Source organism: Athene noctua, chromosome 4, assembly GCF_965140245.1.
Source record: "Athene noctua chromosome 4, bAthNoc1.hap1.1, whole genome shotgun sequence".
Classification (NCBI taxonomy): domain Eukaryota; kingdom Metazoa; phylum Chordata; class Aves; order Strigiformes; family Strigidae; genus Athene; species Athene noctua.
In genome coordinates this window covers 12,704,724-12,721,515 of record NC_134040.1, presented here as the reverse complement: position 1 = coordinate 12,721,515, position 16,792 = coordinate 12,704,724, and the positions used below count along the sequence as shown (strand labels likewise).

The 16,792-nt window shown below is 37.9% G+C and overlaps 1 protein-coding gene across 5 annotated transcripts in view; it reads left to right on the top strand.

The window, feature by feature from the left end:
* Positions 1-10,704, top strand: part of SORCS2 (sortilin related VPS10 domain containing receptor 2) — a 571,991-nt gene extending 561,287 nt beyond the window's left edge. Inside the window, exons 26-28 of one of the 5 annotated variants that reach the window (XM_074904464.1) lie at positions 4,723-4,880; positions 7,057-7,136; positions 7,476-10,704. In XM_074904464.1, coding sequence (XP_074760565.1) covers positions 4,723-4,880; positions 7,057-7,136; positions 7,476-7,499 — 262 coding nt within the window. In that variant the 3' untranslated portion in view covers positions 7,500-10,704. The remainder of the gene's footprint in view (positions 1-4,722; positions 4,881-7,056; positions 7,137-7,475) is intronic. The other 4 variants (XM_074904468.1, XM_074904465.1, XM_074904467.1 and 1 more) reach the window with 4 other exon arrangements.
* Positions 10,705-16,792: the final 6,088 nt, after the last annotated feature.

Below are 16,792 nucleotides of genomic sequence, written 5' to 3'. Positions count from 1 at the left end.
ACATCAAAGCTGCCATGTAATCATTATGTTACTAGTGGAAGATCTGAAATCATCCTTTTCTTATTTTTCATTTCTGTATAACAACAGGGTATTAAAGTAGCCAAACCAGAGCAAATAGATGGCTTATTTCCTTAGGTATTTTACCTGGTTGATAATAGCAAATTTAATTTTCTAAAAGAGTATGAAAATCTTAATCTTTTAATTTGTATGCAAACTACTGCCAGCATACTTAAAGCTGCTTACATTGTTTTCACAAATTGCCATGATCATCTTCAGCCAGGTTTACACCATTTTGTGTGTATTCATTTTTTTTCCCACTACTATCAAGTGCCACTTTTGGTAAATGAACCCCCTCCTGGGTCATTTCCACAATCTGGAGCAGAACTGTGTTATCTTTCTGCCTCATTGACTTACTATCTCATTTTCAGTCTCTGAAGAAAAGCTATCTTTTCTCCTCACCTTGCTTATACTACTTTTATGTTCCATGAGAGCAAGTTTAGTCCCAATCCATGCCATTTAGTTATAAAAAAACAGGCACTAATTTAATGATCCATAATATTTCATAAAAACTTCCTCAGAAATCAAAGTAATAGCATGTAGAAAAGATTTCTGAAATGAAGGCAGCAAGTAAATCAGGAGTGCCTTAAAGCACAAAGAAGTCAGTCATCTGAACATTAATCCAAACATAATAAAGCCAACACCACAATAAAGTATTCTATTTAATGGATTATTATTGTTGTTAGTTTTATTTAAGTTCCAAGAGAATGCTACATTATTCCATATCCTTTGCCATGTGAATATGTTCCTATTTTTTATAGTAAACAGAATCTTAATGAAGCCTCTGGAAAACAAATGAAGTTGCATAAAGGCCAATGAATATTGTCTCCAAAAGGAAGGAATTGAAAGCCAAATAAACCAGAGAGTTTAAATGAGTGGGAATCAATAGCTCATCTCCCTCCTGCTGTTCCTTACTGCTGAATATTTTTAAGTGCAAACGGTTTTGGGTATGAACTGATTAGAATTTGTGAATATAGGGAAGAAAAATAGTACTTTCTGGAATATATTCTAAGTGTGGGACCTAGAGATCTTGGTGAAAGCCATGTGCTGTGATGTTTCTTAGTAGTTCTGTGCAAAATTAAGTCTCCAGTTCATATGTTTATGGTTGTCAAAGCAGGCATGAATATTTCTTCTTCATGATTGAAATAAAATGCTACAGAGAAAACAAAAAGAACTAAAAATGTAAACTATGGAGTGCTGCTCAGCAGAGGTAATTGTCTCCAGTGATGGATGTGAAGCACATGCATTTTGCAGCTGAAGACTAAACCCTCAAAAGAAACTATTGCATAATCTTTCTCTCTGTTCTTATAAATGTGCTTTCAATTTTCATATTGCTGATATAAATCTCTTGGGTCAAATTTCATGTCTTGTCATGTTTTCACAGTAGTCTTTAATGTAGACCCAAGCATTTCAGCTCTGCCTACTTCAAACAGTTACGCTGGACTAAACATAAATTGCTTCCTTAAGAAGAGCAAAGCAAGAGTTTCTCTCAGTATAATTAGGGGTAGCAGCTTCCTCCCTACATGCTAGAGCAGAGAGGAGCGAATGGAAGATTGTGAGAATCAGGCCCATCTTTAGCAGGGATTCAGTATCCACATCCTGTTTCATCCCCCAGTGCGGTTGTCCCTTATAAACAGAGCATCTGGCACATGTGTTAGAAATGTCACTTGAAAAGGCTTAGACTATCATTTTCTTCAATATGGTTGAGTCTCTTCCTTGTAAAACTGAACCAATATGAAACACATAGAGATCTCTACAATGCATAAAAGGTCAAAAGTCTACAGTGTATGCCTTCACAAGACCTATAATATTCTCATTCCTCCCATCCTTACTCCATGTATGTATATCCATACTCCCATCCATACTCCTTTCCTCTCTAAGTGTGAGGACCAGAGCAAAGTATGGAAGAGTCACTGAGTACCTCAACTTTATACCTTCCAAAAAGGATCTGTACTCAGCAGGACTGGCTTTATGAGATTTAAGTGAGTGAGAAATAACAGCTTACACCTTTTTGCCTTTTATCTGTTAGCCATAAAGCAGTGCTCTTAACAACAATATGTTTAATGGTTATTTCTGTACTTTTGAGGTTTTGTCATTCAGGAACCCCTTAATAGTTTAGTAGTATGTGTTGTGATCTCTAACTAGTAAGTCTGTCCAGAGACATGAGTTGAAGCCTCAGGATTTACACCAAAGGACACACCTTGTTGACCTGGTTTCAGACAGGGCCTTTGACCTGGGCGGACAACAGTTAGACTAGCAGCTCTGCTCCCTTTACTTAGCTGCAGAGGTCTGATGTGCCATATGGATTTGAGAGGGGTAACATTTTTATTATGTTAAAATATTTTGATAATGCCATTGGTACTTCTACAACCTGTCAGAAATACAGTTTTAGGAAGGTCCCCTAATTATTGCAGAAACATATGTGCTGATTCTGCAGGTTTGTGGCAAAGACATCCTTCTGGGTTTTGTTTCCCTTAGGCATTTGGCAGTGGACTGAAAGTGAGCAATTTGACAGGTTTGATGCAGGTCTGATTGAGAGGGATATTGTTTTCCACACGACCAGTTTCATTAGCAGACACATTAAAGCCAGTCTGGAGTTACTGGCCCTAAAGAAAAAAAATCAAAATTAATTACCTAATATATTTATTTTGGTAATGAGGAATGTCCTTCCCCCTTGCAATGTGGCTTTCTTTATCCAGTTAATGGGAGGAGAGTGATGCAGAACTTGTCTATATGTGGATATTTGTGTTGGAGGAGCCCTTCGGACCTGTTGAAGTGGTCATAATCATAGAATCATTGAATGGTTCGGGTTGGAAAGGACCTTAAAGATCATCTAGTTCCAATCCCCCTGTGCTATCAGACCTTCTTTTTGTCCTTTGTATTTGGTTGGTTGAGTGCTTTATTTGTTCCATGCTTACTGAGATATAGAAAAGAACAGGAACAATCACATTTCTTTCTCTGTGCTGCTAATAAATAATGGGATAAAATACCTGATTTCTGTATGTGTGTATATATGTGTATATATATATATATAAAAAATTTTTGTGTGTATACACATACACATACAGATTTGCATGTGTGTGTACATACATAGGTATATAGGATGCAATTCATCTCTTGGATAGTTCAAATTAAAGGGAGGAGATCCTTTTCAGTCATCTTTCATTATTTAAAATTTCTATTTATTCTAATTACTTTGATGCAATGGAAGGTGCTGTTCAAAATAGTTTGCTGCAGTAACTTTTATCTCAGACTAAGATGGTGCCACCTGGTAAAAAATCTTTCTTTTGAAATTAAATTTAAAGACAGGTCATCTTCAAAAGCCTAGAGAAAATAGAGCAACCTGTGTATTTATCCAGCTTTCAAACTGCTGCCAGAATATGGAGCAGAAGGTGGTTCTTTTTAGAGAGATGCCTAAAATTAGTGTCACTTTTTCTATCTTCTCACTGTCTAAACAAGCTCAGCAGAAACTGCAGCTTAACCTTCGAAGTTTAACCTTGTTTTCTCTTTTCTTCTCGTTCTCTGCCTGTTGCAATAATTTGTGCTTAAGCACAGACTTTGACAGCCATGATCTGTCGTCATGCTGATCAAGCTGTCAAGCTGCTTCTTACAGTATAAGAAACGGAGCTCACAACTTGGAACACCCTAATCAGAAGTGTCTGCTTGGTGGCTAGGAAAGGATGTCCATATGTGCCCAGGCAGATTTCAGGTGAATTCAGCTACACCAAAGTGTACGACTCTCAATAAATGTTTAAACCATAAATTCTGCTGCAAAGTTAGAAGTCCCTGATTATTCCCTTTGATTTTACAAACTCTAATTTAAGATAATCCGGTAAAGAACTGTTTGTCAATACTAAGTCTTAAGCCTCCCAGTCTCAGCCACAGTGCTAATTGTTCATTAGAGCCAACAGAACCATTTAATAACTCTCTTTGTGTTTTTCTAGATTCAAATCAGAATGAATGAATTAAACACTGTCTACTATAGAGAATTTTGTCTAATTCAGCAGTTCCCACCAGTTCTCAGCTTGGCCTAGTCCTGGACCAAGCTTTACATTGTGTCCTTCAGTGCTGCCTGCTTGACTTCACCAACCTCCCCTGTCATCTTCTTTGCCCTTACTGATGCCTGTGTACCTCTTTACTATTATACTTACACCCTTGGTCCTGGCCTCCTGATTCTTCACACTCTGCTCCCTTTCCATTCCCTGTCTCCTGGATTTCTCCTGCTTCTTCCTTCTCAACCCTGATGGAGTATGAGAGTGGCATTTGATGCTATCACCCTTCAGTGTCAGCCCACCTTGCCAGTGAGATGTGATGATGACTGGGACCCAGCTTAATGTTTGTGAAGACACCTGCAACCAGGAATGAATTCCTGTTGGGCCTTTTTAGTGCTTAAGTTCTTAAAATAGTTCTGTGGTCTCAGTATTCTTTTTTCTCAGTTATCATTCATTGTCTGTCAGTCTTAGTCAGAAATTGATGCTTAATTATTACATTGGTATGAACATCATGATAAGGCAGTTACATAAAACTGTGACTGAGAATAAGGAGTTGATAAGTTTAGGTTATGAACACAAAATTAAGGAATCTGCTGGAGCTCTGCTCTCATGCCAGCGTGTGTGCAAAATGAAGGAACTCCATCACAGAACTTTTTCTTCTTGTCCACTTTAGGAAACTGCCAGGCAGAAATGTTTACGCCCAGATGCACAATGAAAAAGAGCAGGAGATGACAAGCCCTGTTAATCATAGTGAGGACACCCAGAACATCATTCAGGGTGAGGAGTTTATTGATGATGATCTGGACTCTCAAACGCTAGGTAACGCAAGAGGTAACTTCATTTTTAGTTTATAAATTTTCATAAGTAATTGATTTTTAATTGATGTTTGCTTTCATTTTATCTTTTTTCATTTTCTGCTCAGTCTCAGGAAGAAGTAAATAGTACACCACTAACAAAGAATTATCCCAATTATCTTTGGGCTTGCTTGTAATACAAGCTAATGTATCGATGACATGCTATATAGAGCATGAGTACAGAGGTGGTACAGTTTAATGTCAGGAGACTCACTTCAGGAATTTTAGAGAGAAATTATATTGGTAGAACAGGATATAATAGGTAACAGTTGAATTAACTCAATAATCCTCTGAATTAGTGGAAAATGGAGTTTAGGCTGGAAGGATTTGTGGAATCAATGTTTCCATGATTTCAAATGAATTGTATCTAGACCCATTGCTATATTTGCCATCATATTGCAGTGTCATTTAAAGTTCATGATTAGAAACATTAAATTTATTCCTGTATAAAATGTATGACAAGTCTTCCCTAATTTAGCTGGTAACTTTCTAGTATTCACGGACTGATAAGAAGGAACCCATGAGGGAAATTTTCTGTGAATATCTCTTGGTGCAGATTATTTCGGTGTCAGGTGGAAGTGTGTATCCTGGCACACTACGGTTATTTTTAATGTAACATGGAGTACTGATCTATAAAGTTCATTTCTTGTAAAAATTTAACATTGTGTTCAGACTGCTTTCAGGTCACAGTCTGAAAGGTGTAGGACAATGGAAAAAGCTCCCCAGTTCCATTTCTACACATTTTGTGAAAATAAATCAGATGACCCAAAGCCTTTGAGATTTGTAGCAGTAGATTCATGTGTAACAGGCAACTGTAATGTTTTCATGAACCTACAGAAGATGTATTTTAGCTGCACCAGAGATAGCCTGGGGAAGGACAGAACTTTGGCAGAGGAGAGATTTCTTTATCTTGGGTTTCACCTTTATCGTTTGTTGTTGGTGTCTTTATTTTCATTTGCTAAGCTGTGTGCTGCTTCTAGGTCTTGGAGGTGTTAGCTTTGAGCACAAAGGAAGAATCCAGCCTCCTGCTTTGCTTTGTGTATTTCTATCTTTTCTCTGACAACCTTTGTGTATGAGTATCACTATATTTTCATTCAGATTTTGCAAGATGACCTTGATTGCACTCCTGACTTTACCGGAGTTAGTTGACAACAACCCTGGAAAAACAAAGTTTGTGTTAAAATTGTTTGATCAACTCATCTCCTGGGTCTTTAGAGGAGAAGGCTGAATGCTGACAAAGTCCTTGCAGACATGCCTATTAAAGTGGAGCATTCAAACACCTCTAGTAATGTACAAAAGCATAACTTCTTTTAATGGCAGAAAACCCCTTATGGCCTATTTATATAAAGCAGCTTGGGATTCTGGAATAAAGAAATGGTACCTTGATTTGTAGTGCATTCAGAAATATTCTCTAGTTGCCATGCACTGCTTACTCAAGGAAAAAAAAAAAAAATCTTCTCTGGGCAGAGTGTTACTAGGGTTAGAGTGCAAGATCATGACGTTTTGATGTGAAACTTAAGACAGTCAGCAAATGCAGATCTTGAGATGGTTTGTGCTACTGCCAGGTTGTCAACACTAGCAGCATTTCCATCGGAGCATAAACAGTTCATTTCTGTGAATCATAATAATCCATATTTGTCAGCTACTGTACAGCTTTTAGACACAAGACTTTATTTAAGACATAAAACTATACTTTAAGACATAAAACTATACTTCTGCTCAGTGTACTATTTTGTTATTTTCTTTCCACTAGCTCCGGTATTGCTCAGTACTGCCAAGAAAATATTCCTGTTAATGATAGTCCTCTATTTTATCTGGCTAGAGTATGAAACGTGTTATAATCCCTGCTTTATATTAAATTCTGGTTTATGACGTTATTTGCAGAAGGTTCCTATGCTATGGAGACCCCTTCTAGTTCTGGTGAGCTTTCTCCTTCCCTGTTGGGAGATGCCAGTAGCAGCCTCCGCTCCATGCACAGCAGGGAGTTACAGGCCTGGGTTTCTGTTTGTTCTCTCTCTTCTCATAACTTTTGAATTTCCACAGTACAGTATTTCCAGACTCACCCATCCACTTTTTTTGTTTTCTATATATTTTATGTTGCCTACTTTATCGCAACCCCCACCTTGGGACTCCTCAACACCATTACCTTGCAGTGACTCCTTCTGGGAGAAGTGGCAACTTGAACAGCTACAGAGTTCCCTTATTGCTGATGCCGGTCAGTGTCCAGTCCCAGGTCAGTGGCATGTCGAATGGAGGCCTCAGGTTCCATTCTCCTCCCTCACCTGCACCCCTCGAGACAACTACACCTTTTTAAGCCACAAAGAGAACCAACTTATGCTGTCACTGGGATAGAAACCCTAGGAATTCACCACGAATTCACCACCATGAGCAAAAGCTTTGTGCAAAAGTATACTGTAGGTACATGGAGCTGTTGCACCAACCTTCACCTGACCTGTTGTTTGATAAAGCCACTCTCTTTATGCGATTGACTTGTCCCTGCAATAAAAGAGGGATTTATTGTGAAGTGCCTGAGATACACTAATGCTGGCATTTTGTTTCTGTATTTTCATAGGCAATCACTCAGGCGTGGTTTTGAGCATCAACTCCAGAGAGATGCACAGTTACCTGGTTAGCTGATATTTACAGCTGAACACAAAAACCGAAAGACTCTTCTCTGTATCGTTTTATTTTTCCCTGGTGATGTCACAAAATTGCAAATATGGCTGTAAGTGCTGGTGGAGAGGAGGTTTCTTGTCACTCCCATGGAAAAAAGCGTCCATCATCAGTTACCAAGGGAGAAGGATAATACGTCGTGTGTTCACTCTATGGCCTGGGAACTCGTTACGAATGAAACTCAAACTATGGTAGCAAATTTGTAGCCCTAGGCACCTTCAATGCCACCTTATTTCTTTTCTGTATATGCTCTAGTTCTTTATGTTTATTTTTAGAAGGATTGACTGTAACTTTTTAATTATATTTTTAATTGAGGTATTCAGTGGAAGGCTGGGACTCTTTAGCCCAAAAAGGTGATTTTTACACAAGCAACTGGACCAGAACAGATGGTTGGTTGATCACAACGACTTCTTTTAGGAGGCCAAGTGTTTCTGTTCTGGGAGAGGACTGAGCGAGGAGACAAATGCACTCCTAGTTGAGACAAGCTCTTCACTTAAACATGTGTGAGACAATCTAATTAATTTAGGCTTAGGCCCTTCTGTGGATTAAAGGAAGTAAAGTGTTAATTAAGGTATCTCATAATATAGGATAATGCACTTGTAAGTGTAGCAAGTCCTGACAAACCATCAGTACCAGTATCTCCCCCAATCCCACCCTGTGTGAAAGAGAAACACCAGCTTGATGCTATTTCCAGACCAGGTGCCTTCATTTGCGAACAGTTATTTCAGTTGTTCTCTTGTCTCCTGAGCAAGCACCTCTAGGATGATAGATGAGTTATCCTGCAAAACCCCATGGTGGTGGCCTCTTTTTAAATTTCCAGAGTGTATAAATACCTCTTTTAAGTCGCTTTCTTTATATGGTTATTTTTTAAAAACTTCCTATTAGGGCAGAGGTGCCGGGCAGGTCAGAGCTCTCCTCCAGGCAGGACAGGGTTGTGTACTGCCACCCCTTCCCACCCGCATCCCTCTTAGGGATTTTTCCCTGGATGTTTGTCTTGCAAGGCAGGTGTGGGTAAACTCTGACCTGAGGTTTTCCACTTGGGTAGGTTTGACCATCTGGAGGGCCATGGGGAGGACGGGCTGTGATTTAGGATTTCGTATTTCCTTTCCATCGCTACAGGGTGTCACTCAGTCCCTACCACTGCTGGGCCCTGTTTCTGCAGAGAGAGCAGTGAGGCTTCTGAAGGAGCTGGCTGCAGAAAGGCTTGTGAATCAGGTCAGAATCTTCTAATCCCAATTTTGCTAGTTGGGTCAGAGTTTCCTAGTCCTGATCTCTGCATCCCTAGGGAAGCAGCAGTGCAGTGAATCCACACCCCTCTGGTCTTTTCACTGTGGTTTATGGAGTTGTGTAGGAAACGGACTGTGGTGTGATGAGTTTAAACATCTGGCATCCTATGTGTCCCAGCTGCCTGGGATTAGGATGTTTCTCTCAGAAACCTATATAATCTCTTCACTTTTTGCCTTTGATAGAGAATAAATAGCTCTTTGCTCACTGAATGTCATACTGATGCTAGTGGCAAACTCACACACCACCTTGCTGAATGAGGGTACAGGTAGCTAACGACATCTTTCTGAGTAAATAAACAAAAAATAATGAATGCTGGTAAGACAGAAAAGCACTGTCTTAAAATAACTGTATGCATTGGATTCAGTTTTCCATGTATCTGTGGATATCCTAGAGCATATTGTCATCAAATGCAATGACTGGGATGTAATAATTCAGTGTAGTACTGTAGGCTCTTGAAACACCACAGGATGTATGTGTAAAGCACAAGAAAATCCAGATTATAGATTTACTGTAAGGAACTAGGTGAAAAGTTAAAGTGAAGATTCTGAAAAGTGTTTGTAAACTGCTCAGGAAAATAATTTCAAAAATTGTTCTAAAATTTCTGCCTATTTAGTTACAGAGTGCCATGCAGACAGATTTATGGAGAAGCAGTGCTCTAGCTGACTGTTGTATGCCTGACTGTGTAGAAATCTAAAGTGTGACATGTATCTAAGTCTGGTTTTCTTGAAAGGAAGTGCAAAGACAAAATGGGCTGTGCATTGGAAATTCTCGGGGTTGTTGCACCAGAGGCTTTCTCTCCTCATCAGCTCTTTAGGCTTTTTCTAATGGAAATGAGCTAGAGCAGAGAATAGAACAGTATCACAAACAGCTTGCTTCTTCCTGTGAAATAAATCTGAAGTGGGTTATTAGTATAGGGCAGGTGAGTGGCAGATTAGCCTCATGGACAAGGGATGGGATGGAAGTTCTGGCTTGGGGTTGTTCTCCCACAGTTTGTCTGATTGGCAAAGGACACTGTTGGAACTAGGTCACACATCTAATTTATGCTTTAACAGCTACTTTCCTATATTTAATACAGGGTGATTTGTGTCTCTGATAACAGGAGTCTTTTGGAACACTGTAAAATATTTAACCACTTGGTACTCTAATTAACACTTAGCACAATATAGTGCCTGTAATAATATTTTTCGATGCTTATTAATTTGATTCATGCAGCACTCCTGCGAGGTTGGTTTGTCATGTCTTAAAAACACTTTTTTCTAAAGAGATGTCAGTATTGCCGTAACTGTATTCATAATACCCAGCAGATAATAAAGGAAGCCTTTGATTCCCTGGCAAGAATAACTTTAAAATGAATTATATTAAAACTGAGAAAATATCATTACCATTTTCCCATTCATGGTGTCTTGGTTTATCTTTAAATGAAAAGTCTCACTAGTGCTAGGTTTTGAATCTCCTGAACTACGTCCACGACATCTTAGCATTTTATTCTTTGTATGTATGCAAAATGCTGATACAGGTGTATACAGAAACACAGAATTGTTTCTATGCACAAAAGCCAGTCACACATGCATGCACACACACATGCAGTATTTGTACATATTCCAGTTAAATTTGTTAGTGAGGAAGGGTGATTTGATGGCTAAGAGACAGAAGATGGCTGTCAGGTACCTGGATTCTGTACCCAGACTTTGGGTAAGTTACTTAAACGTGCCTCAGTTTCCCCACCTGTAAAATGGGGCTGATAGTAATTACCTACCTCACAGGGGTATTGTGAGGCTAAATTAATTACTGTTTGTTCAGGATCTTCAGAGTGAAATAATTTTGCGAGCATAAATTATTAATAGTTTCACTTTCATTGTTTTACTTGTAATTATTAGTGGGTTTAAAGGTAGTCTGCTGAAACCAGCTGCAATTATGTATAAATGTAAAAAATGCATAATCCAAAAACGTACATCACTTTTTTTTTTTTAAAAAAAAGGTAATTTTATTTAAAAAATGTTATTGGAACATATTGCTACATGGTGAACATTGCAACACTGGCTGTGATCTTGCTGTTACACACTAGTATCTTAAACTTACTTTTCTGCAGTGTTATTTGGTCAAAAGCCTTATAATAATGGGTACAGTGATACTTACCAACACTGACATTGAACTTTACCGAAACCGACAAAACTGGTGGTTTATTGGCTTCATTTACATCTTTTGACCTTCTTAAACTTTGATTTATTCTCAATTTCAAAACCACCCTGTACTTTTAACAGCGCTCCAAGCAGTACTGATTTGAAATATTCTAACAGAGCCATCAAAATTTACAACCATCTTTGCTTTTCCTTTTGACATTGGATGTTTTATATAGCTTTGGAGTGGCCCATCCATACAAAGTGCTCAGAAATGCTCAGAAGATATTTAGGGAAAATTCACACAGATTATAAATTAACTTCTCAAAAATAAAAGCAATATAAACCAATGTATGTTTTTATACCCTGTAGAAGAGAGTGGTGGAAATGGCTGTGAAGAATTAGAAGGTGCCAGCTGATGATGTTATCTCCAATTCACGTCCAACTTCTCTGAACTCTTTTAGGATATTCTCATTGATTTATATCCCTCTTGATCAGTTTTCTGCTTTCAATGACCAGTGTAAAGAGCGAAGTGTTTATTCATATGAAGTAGATGACTTGTTAATTTACTGTCCTCTGCACAGACATAGACAAATCAGCACTTTGCCATTAGTAGTTCCTAGTGCAAAGCAGATTTCATCTGACATAATTATGATGGTTAGCTGTGTTTTAGGTCCAATGAGACATCCCTTTAGTTGGAATACTCTACTACTGTATGCTGTCTCTTTAATAGAGGTCAGTAAAATGGAACTGCAGTGGTTTCCATCCTCCTTACACAAATACATGCTTAAAGAAATGTGGGGTTTTAAAATTATTTTTAATAAATTAAATACATGCATTTGTTTGCAGTAACTTTTTGATGATGAACCAGTGGTTCTGATACGCTTTGAATTTCTAGTGTTATTTCAAGTCAAATACAGTGTTGCTAAGTTAATAGAATCGGTGGCAATTTCAGTTTTAGATTTTTTCCTATGTTTCCTATAAAACAATGTTTTGTAATTTTTCATTAATGAGACTTTGGGGGAAAAAGAAAGACTGACATTTTTATTTCATTGTGCAATCCCTGACAGTTGGAATTGTTATTGTATATTGATTGATACCGTTGTGTTGTTTCCATCTTCATTTTTATTTGAGTTTTAGATGAAAGTAAGTGCACATTTCTCTCAAAATATTGGCTTTCCACCAGAAAGAACTTTATAAGCATCTACCTTTATAAATATTGATTTTTTTTTTTTAGACACAAAATTTTGTTGTGTTTTCTAGGTCCATCCAAAAAGCTGCTTCCTGGTTCATTTTCTCTATTCTAGTCCCAGTTGCTCATTGCTTCTATGACTTTCTTTATGAGACTGTATATAACCTAATCTTACTAGTCTGAGAGTCGTTCTAAAACTTCCTTCCATTAGAATAGCATCTAATTGCCTAGAAGTAGTTACAGGATCTGCTCAGAGCATTTTCTTAATTTTAAGTCTGTATTTTCATATTCTTTATTTCCTTTCAGTATTAGCCCTTTCAGTGACATTTAAGTGCGTGTTTATTCCTGTCATGGAATCTAATGTTTTTCACTTATTTTCAGACTATAATCATCAACGTGACAAATTTTGAAATAACTTAGACTCCCAGTTAACTTTTGCAATTAAAAGCCTAACCTGCAGTCTTTGGGAAATGCCCATCTGTGCACTCTTAATTTTTTAATCTTCTTTCCGAAGTCAGCCCTTCTACCTGATTGACTACCTCAGCAGCTCTTCCTCCAATTCTTTTTGTAACCTTAAGCTGGAGGGTGCGCAGAAGGGTTTCTCAATGTCGAGATGGACTAAACCAGCTCATTTCCCAAATCTGAACGGGAATGTTGTATGGACAAAGTTTTTATTTTTCCTTTCTTTTCAAGTATGTTGCATAGAGCAGAGAGGATTATACATACCATCAGGGAACTAGGGACCTGTAATGGTACTTCAGGGTGATGTGAAGACTACAGAATGCATTTGTATTAGAAATGTCTTTTTTTTTTTTTTCCCCAAGATTGATACATACAACAAGTTTCATGATTTTTAATATGTGAGATCTCATTTCTTTAAGTCTTCAGTCCCATTCTTTTTCCTCCTGTTGAATGGAGTAGCATATTACTTAAAATACAAATTGTAAATGAATGAGTTTCACTTTTTTCATGTCTTTCTTTTCCTTATGTCAAGCTTGTCAGAATTGTTATTTTCAGATAGTTTATGTACTGATAGCTGAGATGGTCTTCTGGAAGACAGTATCGAAGACAAGAAATACTGGAAGGCTTAGAAATATGTACTCTGAAGTCCAATGATAAAGCTATGTGAACAAAATCCTTATCAAAGAGCTGGTATGGTTTGTATTAAAGTAGATTTTTAATAGTATCTCTAAAAATACATGTTCTTAATTGCATACTCTTTTCTCTCTCTCTCTCCTTCCAGATTGATTTTCTTTTAGCAGCGACATTTACTAGCCCTGAAAAAAGTAGATTCTTTCCCTTACACAAGTAATTCTGTTTCAAATTATTTCCTTGCAACACTTGAAAGCATTACACAAACTCGAGCTTTATTGATCGGACTTGATTTCTGCATTTCTGTAGAATTTGCATTTTTACACTGATTTGTTGCAATACAGTGGACATAAAGCCCTGTTGGGCAGCAATAATACATGCAGCAATACATGGTGCTACTTAAATAATATGCCTTTGTTGCACATATTTTTAATGGTGTAATGAGTATATTAATCACCAGGAAGGCCAGGCGTTCCAAATAACTTTCTTAGTATGTCTTATGTTTCTATGTTATTTGTTGCTAATTTTAGCCAGCTTTTGATACTTATATTTAGTTCTTAGTGACAGCATCTGCTCTTGCAGATCAAAGGACAGGAATTGGCTTATTCTTTTTTTTTTTTTTTTAAAAAAAGTATTAAGTCACACTGTTTGCTTATTAATTAAAGCAGTTTAAAAAGCAAATCTTTCTGAAATGGCAAAGGAGATGATTTTTAATGAGCTCATATAGGAAAACATCTGACTTGTATCCATACAGTTTTTGAGGCATTCTTGTTATGGATTCTGAGTAGGGCAGGACTATGCAGAAGGAGAAGTGTACACCCCAAACATCAGTAACTGCATATAGGCAGTTTGCAAATGATAAAACTAGTCTAAAGGAGAATATTTTAATACACTACTTATATGTCCCTGATTCACAGAAGGGCATTTAAATGGTTAATAAAATGGTTTAAATTATTACAGAATATCATCATAAACATCGTAAGATACCCAGTTCACTGGCGCCATTTGTTTGTAAATACACTCCTCTTGGAGTTTTGATATGCTGAACTCTTCAGAGAAGTCACCTGCATTATTTAATGTTTCCAACTTTTTGCTAAGTAATTAACACTTCAGAGAAAAACATTTCTGAATTTCCATTCCTTTCTGTTTGTCCTTGTTTTTTCCCTCCTCCTTTTTTTGTACTTTTGTTTCTTTTCCTTATTGCTTTTGTTTGTTTCTCTGCCTTGCCTGGCTCCACCTCCTGATGATATTCTCTGTAGTCCACTTTTTTCTTCCTTGCTTTTTGTTTTGCTTTATGTTCTGGTTTTATCTGTGTTTTTATTTAGATATGCACCCTACTATGTCCTGAGTGATAACAAGAATCATGATCTCTTCCCCATCCCCATCTCTCCTCTGAGCTCTGCTGTATTATCTGTGTTGATGTAGATCCCCTGTGCTTTGTCTCACAACCTTCCTCACTCATCCTTCCTGTTTCTTTTCCACTTTTGATTCTTTTAATCCTTTCACTTTTAATTTTGGCTCTCATTTTCTCTAAATCTTTCTGGAACTCTTCCCTCTTGCCTTTCCAGGACTTCTCTCAGCTGCTTGTCCCAGAGAGCAAATACCTCTAGTCTGCAATGTAGATGAGTGTTGTACTCCCTGGAAGAATAAGTAACTTCCTCTCTCATCCACGTGTATATCGACCTTGTTGGTGGTTTGCAGTGGAAAATATATATTTAATTGAGACAGGTATGCCCATTATCTCCCAAATGCCTCCTTCTGCTTCATTTTGGGTTATGGGGATGAGACATGGTGTTTGCATGAGTTTCCTGAAGGACAGCAAGGGCTGGCTTGCTTTGCTAGTCCTTCAATCTAGCACTTACAGAATTGCAGCAAGGTTGGGCAGAGACACCTTGCTAGACCATTGGGCTGCATTTGTATTTCAATATGGGAAATACTGAGGCCCAGTCATAGCCTTTTAGATAAATTGTTACAACCTGGAGCTGAAGAATAGGTGAGGTAAAGAGGGTCCGTTCTTAACAGAGGAGCAGGACCAGGGATCATTCCTCTTGGGAGCCATTTGACTTATCAGGTTTGTGGGAAGGGTCTAAATGCAACCTTTCCTAGAGGCAGAGGCAAATGGCTTGCTTTCAAGTTCCATAAAAATAAAAGTTTAAGTAAAATCACCAGATAGGTTTGGCAGAATCTTCTTGTTGGAGGAGTTTGGAGAAGTTGATGGGAATAAGGTAACTGAAAAGCTCAGCAGTATCTTTGAAGGGTTGAGCATCTGTCAGAGAGGGAGTGTATGTGAGAAAGGGAAGCACGAGACTAAATAGGACAAGGAAGAACAGGGAGAAAGTGTTACCAGTGTCTATGGTTTTGCCACAAGTTGTTGATATTGTTTTGCTTAAGCCCTGGACTTGACTTAATTCATCATGGCAACAATTTTCAGTTTTGTTGGTTGCATACAGAGACTTTAAACCATGAGTCTAAACTGACACTACATCAGGAGCATGCAAAATTATCAGCATTTCTACCTATAATTTAAGAGAGATCTAACTCACAGCAACATCCCACCTGAGGTGCATGGAAAAGAGGTTGCTTCCCAGGAGTCAGCATGCATATATGTGTGCTCCAGAGGCAGCTCCAATGTAGGTTTATTTCTGAGGTGATTGTAGGGCATTTCCTAAGGGTGTTCCTCCTTAGCACAGCACTGAGGATGCAAAGAAGAATTATTTTATAGGGTCTGTGTCTTGGATTTATACTGCTTAAATATAATTTGCTAAAATCCCTCTATGAGCTGTAATTTTATAATGTTTAGAGAGGATGAATGGAGTTGGTATAGTATTCCTGAGGGTAAACACCAGCCACTGGAGTTTACTGAACATGTGACTAGAAATGTTAATTTTAGGAACACAGAGTTCCTTCATTTCATATGCACACTAGGCATTTGAGTACAGGTCCTTTTTTTATTTGTCACTGACAAGCTATGATTTATTTCCTCATGGGTATAAGTCATGGGCTGCACTTGCTGCAGTGCAGAAGCCTCTGGAGGGAAAATGTTATCAAATGGAGAAGTATACTTGAATTCTCCTTTCTTGATCCCAGTCTCTTCCGAGTTGCTTTTCTCTGATTGGAGTTCTGCCAGTAAGGTGGGTTGGTGTCAAAAGATGATTAACACATTTTTATCCTCTTGTGTGTGGCTGAGAGAAAAATAAAAGAAAAATTTTGCAGAGGAATAGCAGATTGGAAGAGGTGGGGTACTTGATCAACTGACAGGCTGCTTTGGGAAGCTTCCACCTGCTTATTTTTACAAATGTGTACAGCTACTCTGATTTACCTTTCCACTAACCATAGATAGGTTTCTTTGCAAAAGGGGAGTTGGTTCTAAAGAATATCACACTAGTGCATTGCAAGTGTGGTTTTAGGAGACATCAACTATCCACCATTCCTCACCTAGGTGAAATTATCATATATCATTGATCTGTATGAAGCTGCACTAGGAATATCAATTCACCCTGGATTAAGTATTGAAGAAAGATTTGGAGA